At 38.7% G+C, this 24212-nt stretch overlaps 1 protein-coding gene across 4 annotated transcripts; it reads left to right on the forward strand.

Moving 5' to 3' along the window:
• The first annotated feature begins 4471 nt into the window (after nucleotides 1-4471).
• Nucleotides 4472-24160, forward strand: LOC113137642 (angiopoietin-related protein 7). Of its 4 annotated transcripts, none has more exons than XM_026319454.1 (11): nucleotides 4472-4498; nucleotides 5118-5206; nucleotides 19002-19216; nucleotides 19715-19967; nucleotides 20429-20644; nucleotides 21300-21419; nucleotides 21536-21650; nucleotides 21782-21919; nucleotides 22074-22290; nucleotides 22389-22584; nucleotides 22655-22801. In XM_026319454.1, exons 4-11 carry the CDS (start codon nucleotides 19812-19814, stop codon nucleotides 22799-22801), a joined length of 1305 nt encoding a protein of 434 aa, XP_026175239.1. In that variant the 5' UTR covers nucleotides 4472-4498; nucleotides 5118-5206; nucleotides 19002-19216; nucleotides 19715-19811. The 4 variants fall into 4 exon arrangements, 3 of the variants coding, with proteins under 3 accessions (XP_026175239.1, XP_026175238.1, XP_026175240.1); XM_026319453.1 differs by lacking the exon at nucleotides 4472-4498 and adding an exon at nucleotides 4543-4571; XR_003296373.1 differs by lacking the exons at nucleotides 4472-4498; nucleotides 5118-5206; nucleotides 19002-19216 and adding an exon at nucleotides 22996-24160 and having other exon boundaries at nucleotides 19812-19967; nucleotides 22655-22918.
• Nucleotides 24161-24212: the final 52 nt, after the last annotated feature.

Here is a 24212-nt window from a genome sequence, read left to right on the forward strand (position 1 = left end):
TCATCCAATCCACTGTCTGCCCTGCCCACTCCCTGGTGGCCATTGATCAGACATCTAGGGGTAAATTGTCTGACTCACTGAGGACACTGCTACTAACTGGGCTATAAAACAACAAAATAGTTACATTTGCCACCTCTGTGTCATTAATTTGCAGGAGAACCTTTCTTTTGTTCCCCTACTGTTTGATGTAAACTAGTGACAGAAGCCCACACCTCACATCAAGGGGATGGCCATCTTATCAGTGACAGACACAGACCTCTGGGTGCAGTGACTACAAGCCCAAAAGAGCAGTTTGTCGGTTAGATTAGATTAGACTAATTAGATTCACCAGAATTAGTTAGTGTGTCCGGTTTATGCACAGGATGTGATTTATTACTCACTTTACTATGCAGGTGTGAACACTACACATGTACTGAAAACCAAGGCTGACGGGCATTTTCACTAAGTTGATTGTCTGCTGCTTTTCAGCTCGTTTTTCTGTCCTCATGAGTGTGTGGACATGTGCCCACAGTATTGATCGCATTTGCATTAGTTAGTACTGCTAATTTGATTGAGAGACTTGCGCAGTGGTGGTCTCTGTCACACACATTTGAAGTGTCATATCTTCATAGCTCCAAAAATAATATTTTTTATCTATATGTAAAATGAATTCTAATATTGGGAATAACTCATAGGTCCAGTATGTGCTGACATTTCAGACTCGCAATAGCTGAGTTTGTAAAAAGAAATCAATCGCCTGCAAAAGACTGAAAAAGCAAACTGGAAAATATCTATATAATATCTAAATATATCAGTGTCCAGCATGACATTAATAAAATCATAATACAATTTCATACTTGCACTGTGCTCCACCTTTTAAAATGCTTTTAATGGATTGCAGCTAGATTTAAATAATACAATAGCCTGTCCTACCATAAATCATCTGCTCCTACTGAGTTTTTTGTTTTTTTTTTGTAATTACCTTCTTTTTCTGACCATTTCTTCTTCAGTTTATTTCCAAATGACTTGAGTGAAGAACCCAAACTACACCCACAATCTCAAAATATGGCACATTAACTTTGATAGGAAGTCTGAGTCTGATAAAGTCCTCTTTTCATCTTCCATTATCTTCAGTGATGCCGTGCTTATTTTATATATATAACAGTGATTCATTTTGTCTGTGGTCATTTTGAAGTCTTCAGTTTACTTTTTGTCAAACTCTATTCATTCTTGTTTCAGACATATCGTGAACAGAAGGGGTTTTGATGGCGCTCTGCTGAATTCTCAGTTCTGCTTTTTAAGTCTTGCCTCCCACTCTGGCCTCTCTGAATATCACTGTTTACTAAAGGAGTCCAGCAGAAAGCCTTAATTTGTACAGTAATTCTCTTAATTTCATCCAGAGAGCTCACGAGCCATTTCCATTAATGGTTTGAGTACTGGGTCTGCTTATGTTGCTATGGCTACCATTCTGCTGTAATTGAAAATGCTTCTATTGGATGATGTTTTATTTGTTGTATTCCTGCAAAACATTTTTGGTGTTGACATACAAATATTTGTGATAGTTTGAGAGATTATTTGACACCAATGGATCTGGTCAGTTGATCGGTGTTAATTCACCCTGGGTACATATTTTTTTTGTACTAATAACCACCTAACTGTGTATTTCTTTTACAAGGCATTGCAGTGCCAACAGCCAGATGGAGAGCAGGAGAAAAATGGAAATGTCTGCAAATAGTGGATAACTATGCTAAACAGGCTTTGAGACAGGCTTTGTACTAATTATTTTATCCTGCAGTCAGTAAGTGTTGTGAGCCACTATGAAGCTACGCAGGTTGAACTTTCTTTCCACTTAATGCTCTCCACAGGGTCAGAGGTCAGGTCAGCCAGAAAGGAGCAGGATTCATTAGCACCCGAGCAAGATGGATATATGTATCTAATAGGGCTTCTGCTGCTTCACAAAGACTCCCTACCCTTAATGCTGTCATGTTTTGCCAGACTGTTTTAACTACCTGAACCTAATAGATAAAGATGCTGAAAATTCCTAAATATGTCTGTTTTTGTCTTCATGGTCTGTGACAGTAGTTTCCATTTCTTCTCCTTGTTTTTCCAGGTGGAGTTTGCAGCCTAAATTGTTGGCCAGTTCTTTGCTGCCCGTTGTTGAGCTGTATTGTGTATGGAGCAGTGTGTAATTTATTTTGAAAGAAAATTGCCTGTGGATATAATGCAGCTGTGCAAAATGAAATTAGACTTATTTAACGTGACTGCCGTGAAGAAATGAGGAATGAAAGCTGACTGGGACTGTCTCCCTGGTTATCCATTCAGACCAGTAATGTGACTTTTGTTTTATATTCTGTTACTTGCTCAGGAAAAGCGTTTGAGTATTTTCCAGGTTCATTTATGTATTTATAGACAGAAAGTTTGATGAATCCATTTGGCTGTTTTTAATCTCATTAATCGTCTCCCTGTGAGGCATAACCTCATGCTTCAGCATCTCTGGTCCTAATTGGTTTACCATTTCCTTTGAACAGGACTGCACCTGTAGCAGGGACATATGGCTTTTGTTCCATAGCAGTAATCTTATTATTGGTGACATTGTTGTATTAATGTACCCTATTACCATTGTAATCTTGCTTAATGTCACAACAAAATACCAGCTCGAGGCACAGTAAGGCAGTTCACTTGTGACCTGTTTTACAAAAGGCACTTACACAGTCATTTTTTACTGAAATCCGACATTAATTACAATTGAATTTCTAAGCTTTGTGCTTTTTACTTTATCTACGAAAATGATCTTTATCTTTATTATCTTTAATTATCTTTAATTGTCTTTATACATATTATTTTTTCAGTATTTTTCAGTAGGTAGCGAAAGAAACAGTTTTTGTCAGCAAGCTTTTATTGTAAAGACTCTTTTACATTTTTACATTTTACATTTGGCAAATTAATCACATTTGTTACCCCAAATCCTTCTGAATCTACCTGAATCTATCAGGATCTACTAAAACTACCATCAGTAGGCGTAATTCCACACAGATACTGACTTTGTGTTCAAATATAAAAACATAGATTTGATGAACATAATTGCATACATTCAAATCTCATCTAAATAAGAATTTCATTTGGAGACGGGCAATTTCTGTTTTCATAAAGATTATTGACTGCATGGGGGGAGCACAGAGCATATGATACACAGTTTCATACATAGTTAGCACTCATGGAAATATTTTTCATATTGGTCTCAGGCTTCTCCCTCATTAAGCTGCATTTAACACAACTTTGCACACTCAGCGGTAAGTCTGTTTGTTCCAGTCACTGGTTCTTGACGGATGACAGAGCTCAAACATAATTGAAGATAGTCTTTCATCTCCTGACTAGTTAACTGATCCGTGCAAAGATTAGTCATCGGGAACTGAGCCGAACGAATACGGTCGATGTGCATGTACACCTGAAACACCTGCAAGTGCACACATACAGATGCACATGCTCGACCTGTAAAAATGAGCACATAGACTATGAACTCAGTCTTGTAGTTGTAATGTTTGAAGTATAAATGTTTGTGCTGCTACAGTAATTACTGAACAGTCTTGAACAGATATTCTTCAGAGAGTTGAGGATGCCTTTAGCAGTATAGAAACAAAAAAGGTGCAAAGTATCTAAAAACATCAAAGTTGAGATGAAAGAAAATGTGTGATGAGAAATATTATACAAGCACATACTGTAAAATAAGTCATGTCCTTCAGAAGTGATCTGCATGATACAGTGAAGAGGCAAAACAAAATTTCGGGCAGAGAATGCTGATGATCTAATAATCACACTTTACTATGCAAGCTGGTAAGAGGACATAACCTCTACTGATGGTAAGTGCCAAAATATAACTTACTATTAAAACATTTATAAAGCTGAAACTCAGTTTTCTGGAGCATATTAAGTGGAACAGGTTAGAAATTGTCATTTCATCTACTGAAAAGGACAAATGCTTATTACAAGAGATTTAAATTTAATATTGTGTCTGAGCAACTTGTCTGTAGCTCATTGTCTTCCCTACTACTTCACATTTTTTCAGTGCTCTGATATGTTACAATGGAGGTAATCACACCTGAACTACACAGGTCTCAATACACAAGTGTAGTTTTTTCACTCAGCTCGTCCAGTTAGCAAAGCATTTGGAAATTAGCAAAATATTTGGTCCCTTTATATTTATCACACCATGCGATCATTTATTATTGTTTATGGTCCTTTTGTACTTCCACAGTATAACAGTGAATTTTTGTTTACTTTTTTGTTATTATTATTATTATTACTATTATTGTTATGCAAGAATACTGCAATAACAGTATTATTATCAACAGTACTGTTTTTTTTTATATGCTGCTGTGTTCATGGTGATAACAGATAACACAGGCATATTTTTGCCAATGACTGTTCTTTCCACCCTTTTCTTCCTCCTGCAGGATCCGAGATTATTATGGGATCAGTACCACATCCTGTCACTAAGAAAATGAAGAACATTTCCTCTGGGGTTGAGTACAAACACAAGAATGCACACACACACACACACACACACACGACAGCAGCAGCAACAACCACATGAGGTGCGATTTTTAAATAACAGGACAGTGTGTGGTGAAATTACAGGGACTATTCATAAAGCTGTAAAAATGACAGTTTCTTCTAAATGTCTAAATTTCACTTCTGACAATAGATGAATTTATTACTAAAGAAAATGTCTTCAGAGCAGAAAAGTGAAGGGTTGATAATTGTTTGATTTTGTGTTGCTACTCTGCCACTGTCTCTTATTTGTAATTGTGGTACACACACACACACAAATACTTTCTATCTTTGTAAGGACACTCATTGATGTAGTGCATTCCCTAGGCCCTTACCTTAACCTTAACTGTCATATATAAATCCCTAAACTCAGATTTAAGATAACCTTAACCTAAACCTAATTACAACCCTGCTACCGAATGTTAACCTGCAAACAGGAGTCTGAAAATTTGAAGACTGGCCAAAAAAATCCTCATTTTGCCAAGATGTCCTTACTCTGATAGAATGCTGCTCAAAATGGTCCTCACATTATTAGAAATACAAGCGCACACACGTGTTTTTACTGAAGAATCTGCACTTCGTTTTTACAGCAGTCCCCTGAGCCTTTCCCCGTCTTCACAGGCGAGTGACAAACAGCGGTCAGAGGCAATGACAGGCCAATCAATGAACTGGGGAATCTGTAAGTGAATTGGACTCTCATATTTAACTCCCACCTCATCCTTCACTAGAGGCACAACCACTGAAAACCAACACTAAACAACATAAGATCTTTCAAATTTTAACAACTAATTAGCATGTACTGAAAAATACTTGTCTTTGTAGATGTCAGGGAAACCTTGAGTGCGACTCTACTGAAGCATCTACAGCGCGAATGGGGTTTTGTACCTTGCATAATAAGCTCCTTGCCCAAGTATATTATTATGTGGTTGAGAGCACCCTCAGAAGTCCTCCCTCTCCTCTTATCACACTGACTATGTGGTGACCCATTTCCCTTTGGCGTCTTCAACCCACTGCAGCCTAACAGCTCATTAACTCTTGGGTTCTTTCTCCAACAATACCCTATTGCAGCTCAGAAACAATATGTATCAAAATGAGCCCTGCATCACATTTTAGATGTAAAACTGAACTGCTAATATGTGCAAAAATCCAAATCAAACTTATCTTTAGGGTCGCAGTTTTGAGACTGCTTTACATTCCCAAATGCAACAATGACCAGACATTTTTATTGCTGCTTCTCAAACACACCCTTCATACACTCATCGTGCTGCACATTAGTTAGATGAACAGTGTGGGTGTTAGATCACAGTGCTCCCTACCATGTAGGTCACAGTATTCTTTCCCTCACGGGTACTGTACACACAGGGAACGGGAACAGGGAAATTCTACTGTATTTGCAGTTCATCTTTATGCGTTGTGTACTTTTCACTATCTGCAAATCCACATCACACTGCAGGCACCATCTGAACTGAAGTGGTACTGGTAGTGAACAGATTTTAATTCATTCTGCTTATTTGCAACAGTCTGTGTATGAATTGAACACCAACAATTATCACAGTGACACTGTTTGTCTTAGTGGCCAAAGTAGCTGCTCATTATAAAAATTAAAGCTGGAGATGTCCTGCTGTGATAAATCCCAAATAAAAGTCCCAAGTAAATGTACCATGTATTCCCAGTGACAGTGCCCAGTGTAAATAATATAAATACAGTCATGTCCACCTAAAAAATCCACTTTCTTGATTTGAATCACTACTGCATAGTGACTTAAGGCTCCATAAATGACAGTATTTTTTTCATTGGTGTCTTCAAACAGCATTATTGAACTAAAATCCTAAGAGCACATGGACCTGTGAAGACAAAGCCTTTGTAGGATTGTCAAACCTCTTGTCAGTGCCAACCCTTTCTCTAATATTGTAGTAGTATCAGTATCTTTCTCATTGCAATCTGTTCTGCTCCAGTGGATCCATTAGTCTCTCTGCTCACTTGTCCCACAGTATTCTTTCTTGTGCCACTGAACCTCAAATAGTAGGGGCAGACAGTCCAAAGAGAGCATCACTGACTATTTTACTGTGAAACTGAAATATGTAATAGAACAAGAATGACTTAGAAAATTCTGATTGTACTAAAATAAACAAAACACTATGCCACAAAACATTATGTTTACTGCTGAGCAATGTGATGAGACCATATAGTGTAATTCAGCATGAGATAGTTAATGTGTGGAAACACTATAGGTAACACAGCAATTAATAAAGTGCTGTTTTTTTAAGCAGCAATACAAGGCCCAAATATTCTGGAAAAATATTTAAGTTTAAAATACTATATAGCCACAGTTTAGCTCTGTCTGTAGGATATCATGACACTGCATTTGGCTGCATCACTTTGCAGTACTAATGATTCTCCATTTGGCAGAAAAGATCGCACTTCTGCTAAGTGGAAAAGGTGTCTGATCTATTTGGACAAATAGAACTGCAAGAAGCCGACGTCTCATAACGAATCCTCATTTTAATCAGTCATATAACACTGAGAAAAGACCAAACTTGACTTCTTGACTTCTTGCTTATGTGTTTTCATATATATATGATGTTTATAGTTTGAACCCTGACTGACCTGTATTTGCCTCTTGATACTTTTGGCACAGACGTGTTGGCAAAAAAAAAGTCATAACCAAAATAAATGGTCTTGTCACCATAAACACACACACACACACACACACACACACAGGTAATGGATACGTACTGTAGATGAACTCTTCACATTGCATCTGTTATGCACTTTTGATAAAAGCTATTTCTTCTTCTTTAAAACACATCAATATCAATGTGCCTGAGAGAATGACTGAATGCTGGTCTCATAGTGGGCACAACATCCAGTGGAGCACAAAATGTAGAAGTTCAGTATTCAGTGAATAGAAATGTGTGTAATAATCTCAGTGATAAAGGTTAGAGCAGGGCGTCATCAAGGTGCTGAGAACCAACCTTCAGTAAAAGCTTGTTAAAAAACAGACATTAATAGTAGAATACTGTAAGTACCTACTGTCAAGCATCCAATGCCATTAAATGCAAATTAGCCTTAATCCATTCTTCTTATGACTTTGAATTAATTTTTAATACACATTTTAAATGTGGGTGGATTTGAAAGGTATTTGGATTTATTATGACTTGTCTTGCAGAGAAGACACACTAAGTGCTGAGAGGTAAAAAATGTTAAGTTACAAGCTGAGCTGCTCAAAGGAAAAACAAACTGCCAAGGTTAAGCTAAGGCTGCTGATATCTCTCTCTCTCTGTCTCTCTCTCTCTCTCTCTCATATATATATATTTATATATCAAAACCAAATACTAGTAACAAATATTGGTTAGCAAAAGCCTGATATACTGCAGCTTATTCCTCAGTGCTAAGAGCTTCATTTAAACTACTAAGACATGGATTTAATTATTGTTGGCTTTGTGTCTTTAATGGGATCTGTTGGACTGAATGATAACTATTCCTCATAGCGTAAGTCTGGACAATAAAATATTATCCACTTCTCTTCCTCATTCTCCAGCATTGCAAAAATGCTTTTTATACTGTATATATATGGAATATACACACCCACATAGAAAATCTGTAGGCCATGAAATTTGGAAATTTGATGGAAGCAAAACAAAATCCCTTGCAGCATTATATTAGAAAAACGATGTTGGCTTTTAAAATAAATTAAATGAGGGAAGATTGATTGTGTCCTTGTACACTCAGGTTACCATTTGCCTTCACCCTCTGTCTACACACATCATCTCATGTAAAATTCAACTTTCATCATTCCTCCATCTATGAGCCTGAATTTTAAACGTGGTCTGATGAGCCAGATCCAGGGTCTCATATTTCCCCTGCTGATGCACACAGATTTTGAATTTATGGACCTTGAATACCCTGAATTGATCAATGTAAACATCACCATAAGTATTCTTTCCCATAGATATAGAACAGCTCCCTCTGGGTTATTGCAGGACCATGAAAAGAGTGGAAAATTATAGCAGTGAAAGAAAAAAAAATTACAAATTCATTGCTTTCTCAGCATTGCAATTTGTCAGCCACAATGAACAGCGATGAAGGTAGTAGTATACTGACATGCAGCAACCTATAATTAGTGGAAATGATTTGTGGAAGATGGTGGATGGGAAATATAAAATGTTTATATGCTGCTGTATGTATAAAATGAAACTCAACGTTTGAAAAGAGGGTGTAAGAGTGTGGGATTACAACACATGCTGTAGTACACATGCACGTACGTCTCATATGAAACAACATGCAGTACTGAAAGATGCAACATTTTACTTTACGCGTTACATAATTCTCTGCTCATACACAGAGTGTTCTCACTACAGCTGGTGTAGGGGAGAGACTTGAGTGGAGGCTCCTGTATTAGTTACCACAGATGACCCCTGAATTTGGAGAAATTAAATTACCTCCATCATCTGGCTGACATATAATCCTTGATTTAATTCAGTCAGTGCAATTTTCATTAGCTTTGTCTCATGCCTGTAAGCAGTGGTACAGGTCTTGGACTTTCTGATGAGAAGGGACACTCATACTAAAATTTGAAAAGTGAAATAAGCGCAATGACATGAATCCTTGTCTCCTTGGTGACATTTGATGTCTCCTATTTTGACTGCAGGCTAAACTAATATCCAATACTACAGCTAATGTATTCATTTTAATGTATTAAAACCTTTCTTGCTTTAATGTGACTGTTTGGCACAAGGGTTTACTCAAAAATGTGATGAGCATTCAAATGAGTTGTGTCATTTTATGGGGTGTGTGCTCTTGAACACAGCCTTCACGGCTTCATTAGCTCCTCCCTGTTTAGGGAGGCAGGTGTCTTCGATGTTTATAACACCTGTTAGCGGTGTGGCTTCCTCTTGCTTTTCCCATGTGGCATGGCTGTAGGTTTCCTCAGTTATACTTCAGAGGATGGCAACATCTTTTCACATCATGGTGGTAAGCGAAACTTGACAACTTCTAAATTCTGCTGTTGTATATGCAGATTGAGGCTGATACTAAACTGTCAGTGTGTTGACCCTCACATTGCTGCTGCTTTTGTTGTGGTGCTTTTAGCATTGGTTAGACAGTGATTGTTGTAGCCATTTAAATCTGCTTTTTTAGCATCTTTAATTCATTCTGTCGACTTTATTCGTAGTTCATTTATTTTAGTAGATTTAAGAGCTTGTGTGCTCAGGAGGCCAGTCATCCTGGGTGAGGTCTTATGGTTTGCTGTAATTAAAACCACTGGGATGCACAACTGGTCCAATTGTTTGCTGTTTGCAGTTCTTTGCTGCTGTGTGACAGTGGTAAATATTATCAGTTTTAAACATGAGCATAGTGTTGGTGTTGGAATATTTAATATTTATTTCCATGCACTGCAGTGCAGAAACCTCACAGTGCTGCTAGTGTGGTAGTAGACCTTTTGAGTCTGCGTAGTATTTGTATTGAAAAGCACTATTCTGTACAGACTAATATGACTTGAATGATTTTTGTTAGAGCTATTATTGACTTTGTGCTTTAGAAGTGGGACAGAACTAAAACGTAGTGCTTTAAACTCTCCCTTTCTTTAATATTCACCAATTTTTCTTTTTTTTTAAAATTATATATCACTCACAGTTGCATTGGTTCTAGCTTTTATTGGAAAAACACTGAGGATGATCTCATTATTTATATTTAACTTAAAAGACTGCATTTTACTTTAGCTGATATAACAAATGAGTCATATACAGGATTCCCAGTTTTAAGCATTGTAATTAGTCTCTTGTTGCTATGAATGGGGGAGACCCAGTAAAAAGGGTTTAATAGCAGAGTCCTCTAATTACAGAGTGCCAGGCTGCAGAATGCATGCATGCACACATCATTATGCAAATGCAAATTGGAAAGAAAGTGTGACACTATGATTGGCACACGCTGTGGACAGAGAGCGTGGGAGGATGGAGTTACACTTTGATATAATGTACAGTCCGAGGGACTGTAGAAATTCATCACTTGTTGTCAGTCAGGAAAGCAGAAGGTCACAGCAGGGCCTGGTTTTCTGCATGCAGCTTCTGTCTCTTTTGTTTTTTATCATTTGAGATGTTTTCTTTTTTTCAACATCCTCTGAGCAGGAAGGAGAATCTTTCCTCTACACAATTGACCATGTGGTGTTGTTGCCATGGTTATCAGGCCATGTGAGGCAAAATCTAATTTGTGGCAGGGTATTGCATTTACAAAGTCATAGCACATATTGCTTACTGAAGCAAATTTTCAGGCTGAATGCAGTTGTAAATCAGTTTCTTCTTGTTTGCTGATAGTTTGTCTGAATGTCTGCAGGAGACAGCTGTTCTTTCCTGCTTCAAACTGATCAGTCAGTGTTGTAACTTAGTTTCCCCTAAGATAATCCCCTAAACCAAACCAAGTAGTTTTTGTACAGTATGCTGGTATTCTCGAAGTCCTTCTCTGGTGGCAAAGGTCTGTCACAGCCTGTTAATCTGGTCTGGAAGTGGACGAGGGCCAATGAATTGTGCGATTACTGTCAAAGTGGACGGTTGCACTTGGTCACGTTGTTCTCACAACTGCTTCTTTACAGTAAATTAAACAGCTGTGTAAGGTCACTGTTACTTTACATGGCTGCACGTACAAATTAGAGTCACATTTGATCCCACTTACTGTCCATACAGCAGCATGGCAGCACATTACTTGTCTTCCTTTATTCTTTGCTAACACAAAAAAAAAGGGCAATGAATCTTTTCCACAGACTCTTGACAGTCAACAAAGTGTAGTGAGAACAACAGTAACAATAATCAGTGGGTTAATTTTCATCTGAACAGAACATTTGCTTACTCCTGCTTACATAACCAGTACACACTTTGATATTGTTTCAGTGATTGATCTTATTGTACATACTGTATCTGGATGTATTCAGAGCCAACAAGTCCTAGTCCCTGGCCAAAAGCTTTAGTTTTTAACTATGGCATTTTGTCTATAATAAGAAACTCTGTAAGGTCACCTAATCTATAACTGGGAATATAATAGTATATATGTATATGTGATCATATTCAGGGTGTTGAGTGCTTGGCTAGAGCTGGCAGAGAACCCATTGCTGCTAACAGAGCAGGTCTAATTCAGTGTGACAAACACTTTAGTGTGATTAAAAGTATTCATTGTGTGATTAACAACTTTCATTAACAATACATACAATCACTTGGCACTTGATTACATAAAACTCTTAAAGTGTGAGTCACTGGCGTGGCTTGGCGCAGCTGAAAAACATAAAAACTGGACAAAACTCTAGATGCAGTTGAGTGATTTTGTCTGGTATCATCATCATCATCAACATTAACTCTGTATGTTTAATGCTGTGATGGAGGCGTATTTTATCTTCTCTCTACAATCAGGAAAAGAATTGTCTGGCATGCTGGGAAATATAAAGTACCGTATGTACCGTAAGAATACGGTATATCTTCCTATATTCAGATTGGTACATTTTGGGGTAAGAATTGGAGACTTTAACATTTAACATTTATAGGGAGTCGGACTTGTAACCTGAAAGTCATGGGCTCGAGTCTCAGGTCCGGCAGGAATTGTCGGTGGGCAGAGTGAATAGCCAGCGCCCTGTCCACCCACAATACCATGACTGAGGTGAGACCCTTGAGCAAGGCACCAGACCCCCAACTGCTCTCCAGGCGCTGCAGCGTTGGCTGCCTACTGCTCCGGGTGTGTGTGCACGGTGTGTTTGTGTGTTCACTGCTGTGTGTGTGCACTTGGGTGGTAATGGAATTTCCCCATTGTGGGACTAGTAAAGGGAATTAAAAAAACAAAATACCAAACAAAATAATGTGAGTTCAGCTGAGTTAATCATTTAGGAAAAACAGGCCTCCAGTGTGTTGTGAATCACCAGTTCTGCCTGTGTTTGTGTTTTGTGTTTTTGTGTGTTTGTGTGTATTTGTATGAGTCTGTATCAATGAATGTATGTGTGCAGGGGTGAGTCCAAGGGTGTGTGCAACTGTGTGTGTCTGAGTGTATTAGTATACGTATATCTGTGTGTGTGTCTGAGCACATCTGGACATGTGTGTCTGTGTGTGTGTGCATGCTTGTATGTGTGTGTATCTTTTTTCAGAGACCAGACATATTTTTCTCGACCAGTCGTGTTTTTTCTGGACTAGTTGTTATTTTCAAAGACAAGTTATGTATTTCAGATATCAGTCATATTTTTCTGGTCCAGTTGTATTTTTCAGATACCAGTCAATTTTTTCTGGACCATTTGTATTTTTCAGGACTAGACTTATTTTTCAGAAACCAGACACATTTTTCATGCACCAAACATATTTTTCAGACACCAAACCTACTTTTCAGAGATCAGTCGTATTTTTCAGAACTAGGCATATTTTTTCATACACAAGACATATTTTTCAGAGACAAGACATATTTTTCAGAGACAAGACATATTTTTCAGAGACCAGTCATATTCTACTGGACCAGCCGTATTTTTCAGACAAATGTCTGGTATGTCTGGTCTGTGAAAAATAAGTCTAGTCCTGAAAAATATGATTGGTCCTGAAAGATAGGACTGAACTCTGAAAAGTAGGTCTGGTGTAATTAAAATACATCTGATCCTGAAAAATACAACTTCTCTCAAAAATACAACTGGTCAAAAATACGTCTGGTCCAAAAACAAATGACTGGTCTCAGAAAAATCCGAGTGGTCCAATAAAATACGACTGGTCTCAGAAAAATACGACTGGACGTAGAAAAATTTGTCTGGTCCTGATAAAATATGTCTGGTCTCTGAAAAATACGTCAGGTCCAGAGAAATACAACTGGCCTCTGAATAATACGTCTGGTCCAATAAAATACATCAGCTTCAGAAAAATACGTCAGGTCACTAAAAGTACGTCATGGTCAGAAAAACATGTTTGGTCTCTGAAAAATACATCTGGGTCTCTGAAAAATACATCGGCTATCTGAATAAAACATCTGGTACATTAAAATACGTCTGCTCTCTAAAAGAAATATGTCAGGTAAGTAGAAAATACACTTTCTGAATAAATATTATTGGGCTTGCTGTTTGCTGCCCCTGTGTTGTGTGATTTTGTGTGTTTGTGTATCTGTTTGTCTGATTCAGTGTGTGTGTGTGTGTGTGTGTGTGTGTGTGGCATCAGTCTTGTTAGATCTTTGAGTGCCTCTGTTCTAAAGCTGGCTATGTGGGAACAAAACAGGGGTCTTATTCAATCAGTAGTGTTCATCTAATTTTAGAACAGTTAAAATGAAACATTTCTAAGAATAGAAGAACACAAAGTGATGGGTGTTTTTAAGCTACACCAGCAGTGTAGTTATAGGGAGGACAATGTCCAGCATGGTCCAACAACTGGATCCACTGCAGTGAACTTTTTACAAACTTTCACTTGTGACATTTTTGGTTTGGGTTAATTATTGAATGAATTTTCTTTTAACCTGGTTAGAGACGTGGATATTCCCACCCTATCAGGATGAATTGTGATCCCTGTGTGACCTTAAAGTGCCATCATTAGGTCTAAAATCTGGACTGTGGCAAATTACCTACAAAGAGAATTACTCACCAATAACACTCAATCATATTTGTAATTAGCAAATATTAATATGCTAAAAAAGCAAAATCTGTCTTCAACTTTCATTTTCTTAGTTTTTAATGCTCTGGTGCATGTAAGAACAAAGTCTGCCCAGAAACATAAGGAGAATGAGCAACTGGGAGATGAGTAAAAACAGCTAGAGGCAGCCTACTGTTTATGCCCCAAGTGACTGTGATTGCTATTGTTTCATAAATAAATAAATAATAAAGTATATTATCTTTTTGAAATCCACAACACCCTGTTTCTGATCGTAATAGATTTTCAGCTTTATAAACAAATCTAGATTTTCAATCACATTTTAAAAGAATAAGTGTCCGATATTGAGTAAACAGCTTGAAATCTCTAACTAAATACAAGAACAGTTATATGAAGTGAAATTCCATTGTCAATAGTCATGAAATCTGTTATCTGCAGTAAATCAACTGATTTGTTTTAGTCATTTTTAGTTTGTGGTGTTTTCTTCTCTTTTGAGGCATTTTTTTTTCAAAATAGCCATGAGAAAATGGTTTTTTTATTGCTGGCAATAATCTAGAATTAACATTGAAGACCTGATTCTTATTTCAGATAATGTAGGTGATTCTACTGTTTCATAGTGAATGGCATCTATCTCAATAGTTTCTTACCATTCACTATTCATTTATTGGATGATCATGTCTCTACTGAATTAAACTCCATGCCCTCAATCAGTGCGTGGGTTGAAAAGAAGCTGTATTCTATAAAAAGGCACAGTGATGATACAGTGACTCTACCTGGAGATGTGGAATTAAAGTGACTGATGTCTGTCCAGTTAATTCACATTTTGCTCTACCCGTCTATTCTCACCTACAGGGTATTACTTCCTTTAGTGCATTTCCATGCGATACACACACACACACACAGACACTCACATTCGCCGCAGTCTGTCAGTTCGGGGAGGAGCCACTACTATATGTGTGAAATGCTGTTTCTGTCTTGTGAAGTGGAGGTGTGTCCTCTGGAGACACACACACGGCTCAACTAGAGGAGGCAAGAGGGAGGACAGTTGAAGCAGGATGGGGCTGTGATAAGATTATGATGTATCTGTCAGCTTGATATACAACACATCAAATTTAACCTCAAGATGTTTAGCTGACTCACTTTTTTATGATTTTTGCACTTAAAAGATAGTGTTTAATTCTAAAACTCAGCATAATTATACGCATGCTTGTGTTTAAAGCTGCTCTAATCAATATTTATATATTTACAATAGATCCAATAAGGAAAAAGGATTTCTTGCAATGACAAGTGACCCACTCTAATCTCTATAGTATAGTGAATAATCTCTGTTATATTAAAAAAGACATAAGTTAATGTACTACTTCATGCTGTACTATGGAAACGTTGGTTTAGTCACTCCTCAGGCAAGGCAGCAACAGAAGGAGGCAAATGTGTGGTTGATCAATCAGCCAGCACAGACGGATGAATGAGGGAAGGTTAGGTGTCTGAAGTGGACTGTAATCAGTGCCTATTGCGAGGGAACTAGAAACCCTTGGCTGTTTCTTATAAATCATTCAGAGAAGCAGTGGGGGGAATATAGTGGTGATACTTATATTTTGGATCTATTGTTATGTTTGAATTGCCTCAGAAGATTAAGTATTTGAGATCATTTAGACAAACAGCACATCAGGCTTGTGTAGGGGGGGGATTGTGTAGGGGGTCCATTCGGTTCCCAGATATGTTGGAGCAATGTCTTCTACTTTTACTTTAGTAATCTGTTTTAGCACATCTCTGTAGAGCATTCGTGTAATAGGGTCCACATGATACATGATAGCAATGAGAACAGTGATGAATCTAGTGTCGCCTCAGATTAATTACAGCAGAAAACCTTTAAGCTAGATCTTGAAATCTGTGTCCTTGTCCTTGAGCGTGTGTGATTGTTGAGCGTGTACTTTATGAAGTCGGATATATTTCCATTTTGATGAGCAACTTTCAGGTTTAATGGCACGTGCTCCAGATAAAGCATTCATATATGGATAGTCAGATCCTCTCACTGCATTTGGTAATAAACGTTTCATTTTTTTTTTTAAACATTCATCTGGTTTTATTTTGTAGATACAAAGTGTTATGGGAACCAAAGGCCAAAAGCAAAGTTGTCTTGTAAAATGCATCTTTTATAAATCACACTTCTCTTTGTATTGCTAATGATGGACTTGTCACATTGTTCCTCTTAAGAAAATGTCAGCCTCTCAACCACAGCTCTGAACCCAGGCTCTATTGTTCACTGACGTCAGCTCACAATGAGCCAGCAGTTTATTTCTGGAATGAACCTGCCCTGAAGATGCATGATTCATTTAGGGTTTATAAAATCAAAGAAAAAAAAATCGCTGTATTAAGAAACTTATAACTTACTTAACAACCCTCTTTCATAGGTCTTAGGTGTCAGGTATTAAATTTCTGATTGCAATTGTATGCGATACAGTCAGCCAGCTCACTGAATGAAGTGCTCTGTGAATGTAGAATATGTGCAGCGTTAATGTTTGACATCTAGGATAACATGGCTGTCTGGGTAGTGGTTGGTGAGCAAGCGTGCAGCAAAAATGACGAGCACTGCACCGACAGCTTTGTTTACACAGCCATGATGGAGGGAGAAGAGCATCCCATAGTAGTGTTTGGTAAACTCGGCTGACTTAAGTAACTCATAGACTTTGATTTATTTAAAATATTCTGTATATTATTCTATTTCCAGTTTTAGTCTTGATGATAAATTCAATCCTCCTGTGTATAGATAATCCCGGTCTTGCATAGATCTGTGGAGAGATGTTCTGTCATTCTTCACAGATGAATTCTTTTCAGCTACACTGTGCTGGAGTCGTTATGTTGCTCTTCTTGCAGCTGTAAAATACTCCAGCTGAAATTTTGACAGACATACTTTTTTTTTTTTTTTTTTGCAGTGTGTTTGGGATCATTGTCATGTTGGAAAACTCCTCTCCTGCCAAGATTTCTTTTTGTTCAGTATTTAGGTGCACTCTGGTTGTACTTTGGAGCTTGTGTTTTAAATACAGCCTATCTCTATCTAATTTTGCATAAGATAAAATACCATATAAATTGTAAGATGGTAGAATTTTGAATCATGCACCTGCACAGTGTCCTCAGTTTGGGGGTTTTCAGTAACCAGGCATATTTTTCGGAACCTTAAATCAAATCCAGTCTCTCTACAACAGCCTCATTCTAATGCGTCATTTGCCTTAGTTTTTTTTTTTTTGCCTTTGTGACCTTTGCCCTTTAGTTACTCCTGAATGGTATCTATAATAGAGCCAGTTCGCCTGTCTCAAAAGGTCTTGTATTATTTGTCTGGGGAAGTCAACTGGACAGACTATATTTTTACTTATGAACTCTTAATTGTACTTACACGTAACAGCAATAACAACATATGTACCTCCCGCCCCCATCTCCTCTGCTTCCACCTCCTTTTTAAAGCATCCTCACCTGTCCTCCACCCTGTCAAGCTGTCACATCACTCAGCCTCAGCTTTTAGCTCGGTGTCAACGTGCTGGAAAAACTCACGCAACACCATAACAAATGTTTACCTGCGTTTTTTTTTTTTTTGTGTTTTTTTTTTTTTTTTAGATGATGAATTGTTCAACGTGATGAATAGCTTTAAATGCAGAAGTAAACAGTGCATCATTATGTTGTCACCGAGGCTATACCAGAAGTGGTGAATATAGAGTCACAATTATAAATCTAATCTAATGCAAATGTAACTGAAAGCACATAAAAGGGTTAAATCAACTAAACTGCACCTTTTCATCTGTGTACTTAAATAGATGCTGCATCTCATTTGACTGTGTCACTTCCTCTTACAAATGTCAAGTTAAATTCAAAAGCAATAAAACAGACTGTTGTTCAATATCAAAGTGTTTCTCCGCTACAAGCATAACTGGTCTAGCTAAGGTTAGTTAATGTAAGCAAGTTTTACAGCACTGCCGTGTAAGTCATATAAGTTATAAATATAGAGCTAACATTTCTCATCTGTTTATAATATATGTAATATGTGCTCACTATCTAACCTTTGGTGATAAATAACACTCTGCTCCTCACCAGGTTTTGCGGACCTTGCTGAAATTGTCCTGCTCTATTGTTTGCTTTAAGCCTTAAAGTTATTTTTGGCTTCAGTGACTTCTGATAGAAAACAGCATCTTCACTGCTTGCCTTGTGGTTCTATCGTGTTATTTGTCAAATTTTATTTATATAGCCCCATATCACGAACTACAAATTTGACTCAAGGGGCTTCACAATCTGTTCAACACATCTCTCCTAAGACCCTGAATCATATAAGTAAAAAAAAAAAAACTTTAATGTGAGAAATAAATGGAAGAAACCTCAAGAAGAGCACCAGAGGGGGGATCTTTCGAGGCCTGAGTGGGGTAGCTCATTATCACTACAGGCAAGTTGAGTTGTTGCATAGTGCCACCCTGTGGCCTTGCGTTCATCACTGTCTTCAAATGAGTGTCCTGTCTCTTTTAAATGGAGGTGCACAGCTGACTGGTCCTGCGGAGCTGCTCCTCCTGTGCTGGGCTGACCTAGAAACTGAAAGTCCAGTTGCCATGATTCAACCTCTAGTTTACTCTATGATGTTTTAAAATCTGACCCTTTATGTAATCACTTCATTCCTCACAGTATCCAGTAAGCATTACAACCACAAAACACACGTTTCACAACATATGAGCTTTTTTTTTTTTTAACCAATCAAGACTAATAAAGCACATTATGCATTCATTTATTATGGAAAATGGATATTGCTAGTAAATATTTTTTCTCTTTTTTCTTCACTAATACATTATCTTCCTTATCCATAATTTTATTATCACTTTCTTAATTGTCGTCTTCTCTCCACACTGTGAATCCTCTTAGAGGTGGATTATGTGACTAAGATGTCTATACACACACACACACACACACACACACACACACACACAGAGGAGAGGGAGAGGGAGAGGGAGAGAGAGAGAGAGAGAGAGAGATTGACTGACTCAGAAGGCGATGCTAAGAAAGTAAGGAAGAAAATGGAGAGAACCACTCAGCCAGGAATGGGCCAGGACTGGGATAGGAGACGATCTGCAACTGGGGTGAGTACGTCTCCTTTTCCACCAGAGCTATATGTGCACAAAAAAATGTCCCCCCCCTTCCTTAACAGACATTGAAAAAATCTATTTGCTAAAAGAATAGATTTGTTCTGTTATCTGTGCTGTATCAAGTACTGTATTTACTGTATACTGTGTGAGACTTGGAAACTTAGAAAACATATAGACTATCACCTTCCTCCTAATTAAGCTTAGCTGAAGTCCAAGCCTCAGTTTGGCTACAAGAGCAGCTGGTGTGTGTTAGTGTATGTGTGTTTATTCAGTTACCTGAGGACAAACTGCAGTAATGTGATAGACTGAGGGGATCACCTTCCTCTTAATTAATCTCACTTACACAGTAGGTTCATGTCCTATTAGTCATACTGAGATAAAGGCACAGATATGTGCCTGTGTGCAATACTGCAGATAGGGAGAGAGGACATGATTTTAGTGTGATATAGGGAATATAATAGAAATATAACTTCTTTTTTTTTTTTATTGTAGGAAGAGCCAGCAGAGCCTCAAATGGTGAAGCAAACACATCAGAGTCCCACCCCAACTCCCACACAGCAGGCAGGGACAGACTAACCATCTGGCAGCGATGTCTCTCCTGTCCTTATACAGTCCTCCTGGCTGGAGAGTGTGTTCTGCTTTCTGTATCTTCATCGTGTTGCTCCCAGAGGCCAAAGCCAACAACCTGAACGCCACCACTCAGCACAATGGTGGAGGCTCCCAGTGTGGGGAGTACACTAACCAGGTAATTACTATAACCATCCTAAATACATAGCTAAGTGATATTTTGTAAACAAGTACTGCAATAGAAGCTTATTACAGCCTTCAGTTTCTTCCTGTTATTCTACAGATGTGTCAGCTCTCAGCTTAGCAGCAATCAAAATGATGTTTCAGCTCTAAGTGAATTTAGAGAACTTAAAAAGTGCACTGCTAGGAATCCACAATTAAACATGCAAGAAAGCAGCAGTAGAAAATATTTTCAAATTACTCCATTACATGTAAAAAGGACTGCATTCAAAATCATATAGAAGTAAAAGTGCATATGAATTATTATAGTTTAAGTTAAAAAAAACTACTTGTACTTGTTCCTTAAAAACAGCTCATGTCAGAGGAAAAGGCACAGCTGGGTTATTGGAAGGCTTTGGTTATGTTTTCATTTCCCATTAAAAACCATGGTTGAAAAGACCCCACTCCTTCATCCAACAGGTGATGGAGGATGGGATGTGTCGGCTAGTGGCCACGCTGCCTCAGCTGGATGAGCAGAGATGTCCAGATATGTTTCGCTGCACGGACGAGGTTTCCTACTGGCTGCACGAGAACGAGGAGAGGAAACGGCAAATTGAGGCGCTGAAGGAGACCATCTCTGAACTGCAGGAGGAGCTGAGGAACCACCGGCACCTCATCAAAGTTCTCCAGCTGCAGGTGAGCTTTCCATATGTACTTAGCAGAATGCATTGGTTGAGAGGCACTTTAGGCATGAATATTTTATCATATATTGCTTTTATTTGAAAAGGAGTCAACTTCAGAGTATTGGCCTATATACTCTGATTAGCTCAAGGGTCATCACTTTGGTGAAACCCTCACTATGAGTAAAAATACTTTCCTGTGCTATATATTAGAGGAAACATGAAATGATGTTTATATGTTGTATACAGTTGTAGACTGTAAGGTGGTTCCTGTTCGTCAAGCTGGTTTCCCCCCAGCACGTCCTTGACCTTAGTCACTAACAGGATTAGACTCCTGCTCTCCTACTCATGCGTCTCAGGAAGTGAGCCTATGCAGACACACTCCCATGGGTCAGGGGTACACAGGGCTCACGTATTGTGTGTGTTGTATATAAGAAGAGGGCAGAGTTAAGGGTTCCTCAGTTTGTGATAATGGAAGCTGTAAGTAATAGAAGATCAACATTAGATGTTTAATTGAAATCATAGCAGAGAAAAAAATGCTATAAAAAAGTGGTATGGTTTACAAGGTAACCACTGTCATTTTGCACATCTTTTTGTTTTTTTTTCCCCTTTTCAGTTATTGTCTATGATTGTGTGTGTGTGTGTGTGTGTGTGTGTGTGTGTGATGTCAGAGTGAAGAGAGAAATCATTTGAATATCTCCTGGACACAGCGTTTTCATGAGTTAGAGGTGCACTATGCTGAAGCCACCACGCTGCTGCACCTACAGGGCACCCTGATCTTGGACCTCCAGGTACGTTGCATCTTTGTATCCCAACTGTTTCACTTTCTGTGTTTCAGGTATTGTCTTGAAATATTTTTTAAAGCAAACACTTTGAGTGGTTCATCACAGTCTGTCTCTCTGTTTAGAACCAACTCTTTAATCTGACACTTTTGGTGAAAAAAGTAAAAAGAAGCCCTGGCTGTTTGATCAACATTGTCCGTCCCAATACTCTCATGAGTGCACAAGAAGCCCTGCACCCAGGTACACACTCCCTCTCTCCCACACACACACACACACACACACACACACATGCTGTGATCAACCAGCAGAGGGTACCAAACTCCCTTAGTTGGTTTACTGCTACTCAGTCCTGTGTCATATTGTTCCTTCAGAGATTCAGCATATGAGGACCTGTCCCATAGACTGTGCTTCAATCTACTACAATGGAGTGAGGAGGTCTGGTCTATACACTGTAGTGCCATTGCTTGCGGGCATGCCTGTGGAGGTCTACTGTGATATGGACACAGATGGTGAGTCATATACAATACAATTACGTGGACATACATGACACATTAGACATGGGTTAAATGTTGGCTTAGCTGTGAGTGTATTCACACCCCAAGAGGAAGCCATTAGACGTGGCATATGTTTTTCTCCCCTTGTGATGCATCCTTTCTGCTGCAGGCGGTGGTTGGACTGTGATCCAGCGGCGACTTGACGGCTCAGTGAGCTTTGACCGCAGCTGGAGGGACTACAGGGACGGTTTTGGTGACCTGCACTCAGAGTTCTGGCTCGGTAACGACCACATACATGACCTGAGCACCCAGGGAGACTACAGTCTCCGCATTGACCTGGAGGACTGGAGCCACAAGCACAAACATGCCCTCTACCAGAGCTTCAGGTCTGTCATACCCAAAGGCACAAACATTTAACAAACACATGCACAACCACTTGTATCTTTTGCATCATTTCTTTCTGTTCATCTGTATGTGTGTACAGTGTGGAAGATGAGGAGCATCAGTATCGCCTCCACGTATCAGGCTTCAGTGGCACAATGCAGGACTCTTTTAGCTGGTACCACGACAAGCAGAGCTTCAGTACACCAGACAGTGGTAACATCTGTGCCGAGATCTCCCATGCTGGTTGGTGGTACAACCAATGTTTCTATGCCAACCTTAATGGCGTCTACTACAGGGTGAGTTTGTACAAATTGGCTTAACTTCGTTTTGAGAATCATGAGTGTTTACTACATCTTGATCCTGCAGGGAGGCCACTACACCCCTAAAGGCCGGGGGCCGCTGGGTCCTGATGGAATCGTTTGGTATTCCTGGAAAGACTCTGACTATTACTCGCTACGCAAAGTCAGCATGATGATCCGACCACGCAGCTTCCGAAGCCATTTGTCACCCTAAACCACCGTCACTAAAGGGTGACAAGAGTTAAGAGACAGGAACTAATGCGGCAATGCAGATTACATGGGCTTTTCACTGGGACACCACAGTCATGATGCCATTCAGTGAATGTCAAATATGTCACCAGCTTCTATAGCCAGTACCTATGGAAATAGCTTCTCTTTTGCCATTTCTGAACTACTGCATATTTATACATGGCTGGAAAATTTGTTATTGATGATATTGACCTATTTATGGCTGTATATTTTTGGAAACACAAAGCTTAAACTTTAGAGTCCTTTCTGGGAAATGGACATTTGTCATGCAGTCATGGGAAGTGAGATCTTCCTTATTTTTTACTTCCGTTTTGTACGTTTAGTTTGATACATCAATACTGTTAGTAAGGCAGCCAAAGGAAAAAGTCGGATTTTGTATGATTTGTTGAGAGAGTAAAGGCCTGCAGTGTCTACCACTGAGAGGAGACGTACAACTGATGCTCTGCAAATGGTATGTGCATGTGCTATTTATGATAGTTCCATTCATTTTCAATTTCAACCAATAATCAATTTAATCAGATAGGTGACTTGAAATTGAAGTATTAGTGCTATTAATTATTCATGACATAATGGCTTGAGCTAAGAGCCCCAACCCTTTGATTCATCTCATCGTTTCATTATATAGGCTCAGGCAGAGATGTGCATGCATATATATTCACAATAAACACTACAAATACTGTGTCACCAAGGATTATGTAACACAGAATTTTACGTTCAAAAAGATAAGTTTAAAAAAAAAAAAAAGAAATATTTTGACCTGTGGCTGGAAAACCAGAGATAAATCTTATAATTCTGTGCACACACTGAATGATGCTGTTTATCTGAGGTATCCAGAAGTGTGAGTGACTTACACCCTAATAACTTCACACTGTGGTTTCTGCAGACCTTTAACATACTGGCAAGTTTGTGTCAATATAGTAGGAATGTGCTGAGTGGAAGTAAAGTCTGACCACCAGCATAAAAAGTCTACAGGTTGTAATCAGTTCACTTTAAACCCTTATACAACCTGAAAATTAAAAAGTTAAGATTTAATACTTTTTATTGTAAAATAATTTTGATACTGTAAAACAAGTGCACCTAGCCCCAGTGACGCTCCACACACACACACACACACACACTAAAAATAACAGGCAGACATGACAATGGGTGTACTGTCTGGTGTATAAGATCTCCTCATGTGACTACTCTATGTGGCCGACACATCCAGCTGCACCTGATGGCAGAGAGAGCTGGATGTTGGGTAAAAGAGCTCTTTCACTTCCTCCACTACAAGAGTGCACAAACACATTCATTGACCCTTCGCACAGGCTGCCGACTCATTTTCATTCCTATCCATCTCTATGCAGGAATCTGCTCGTGCGAATAAGGGCTTTACT

This window comes from Mastacembelus armatus, chromosome 24, assembly GCF_900324485.2.
Source record: "Mastacembelus armatus chromosome 24, fMasArm1.2, whole genome shotgun sequence".
Taxonomy (NCBI): domain Eukaryota; kingdom Metazoa; phylum Chordata; class Actinopteri; order Synbranchiformes; family Mastacembelidae; genus Mastacembelus; species Mastacembelus armatus.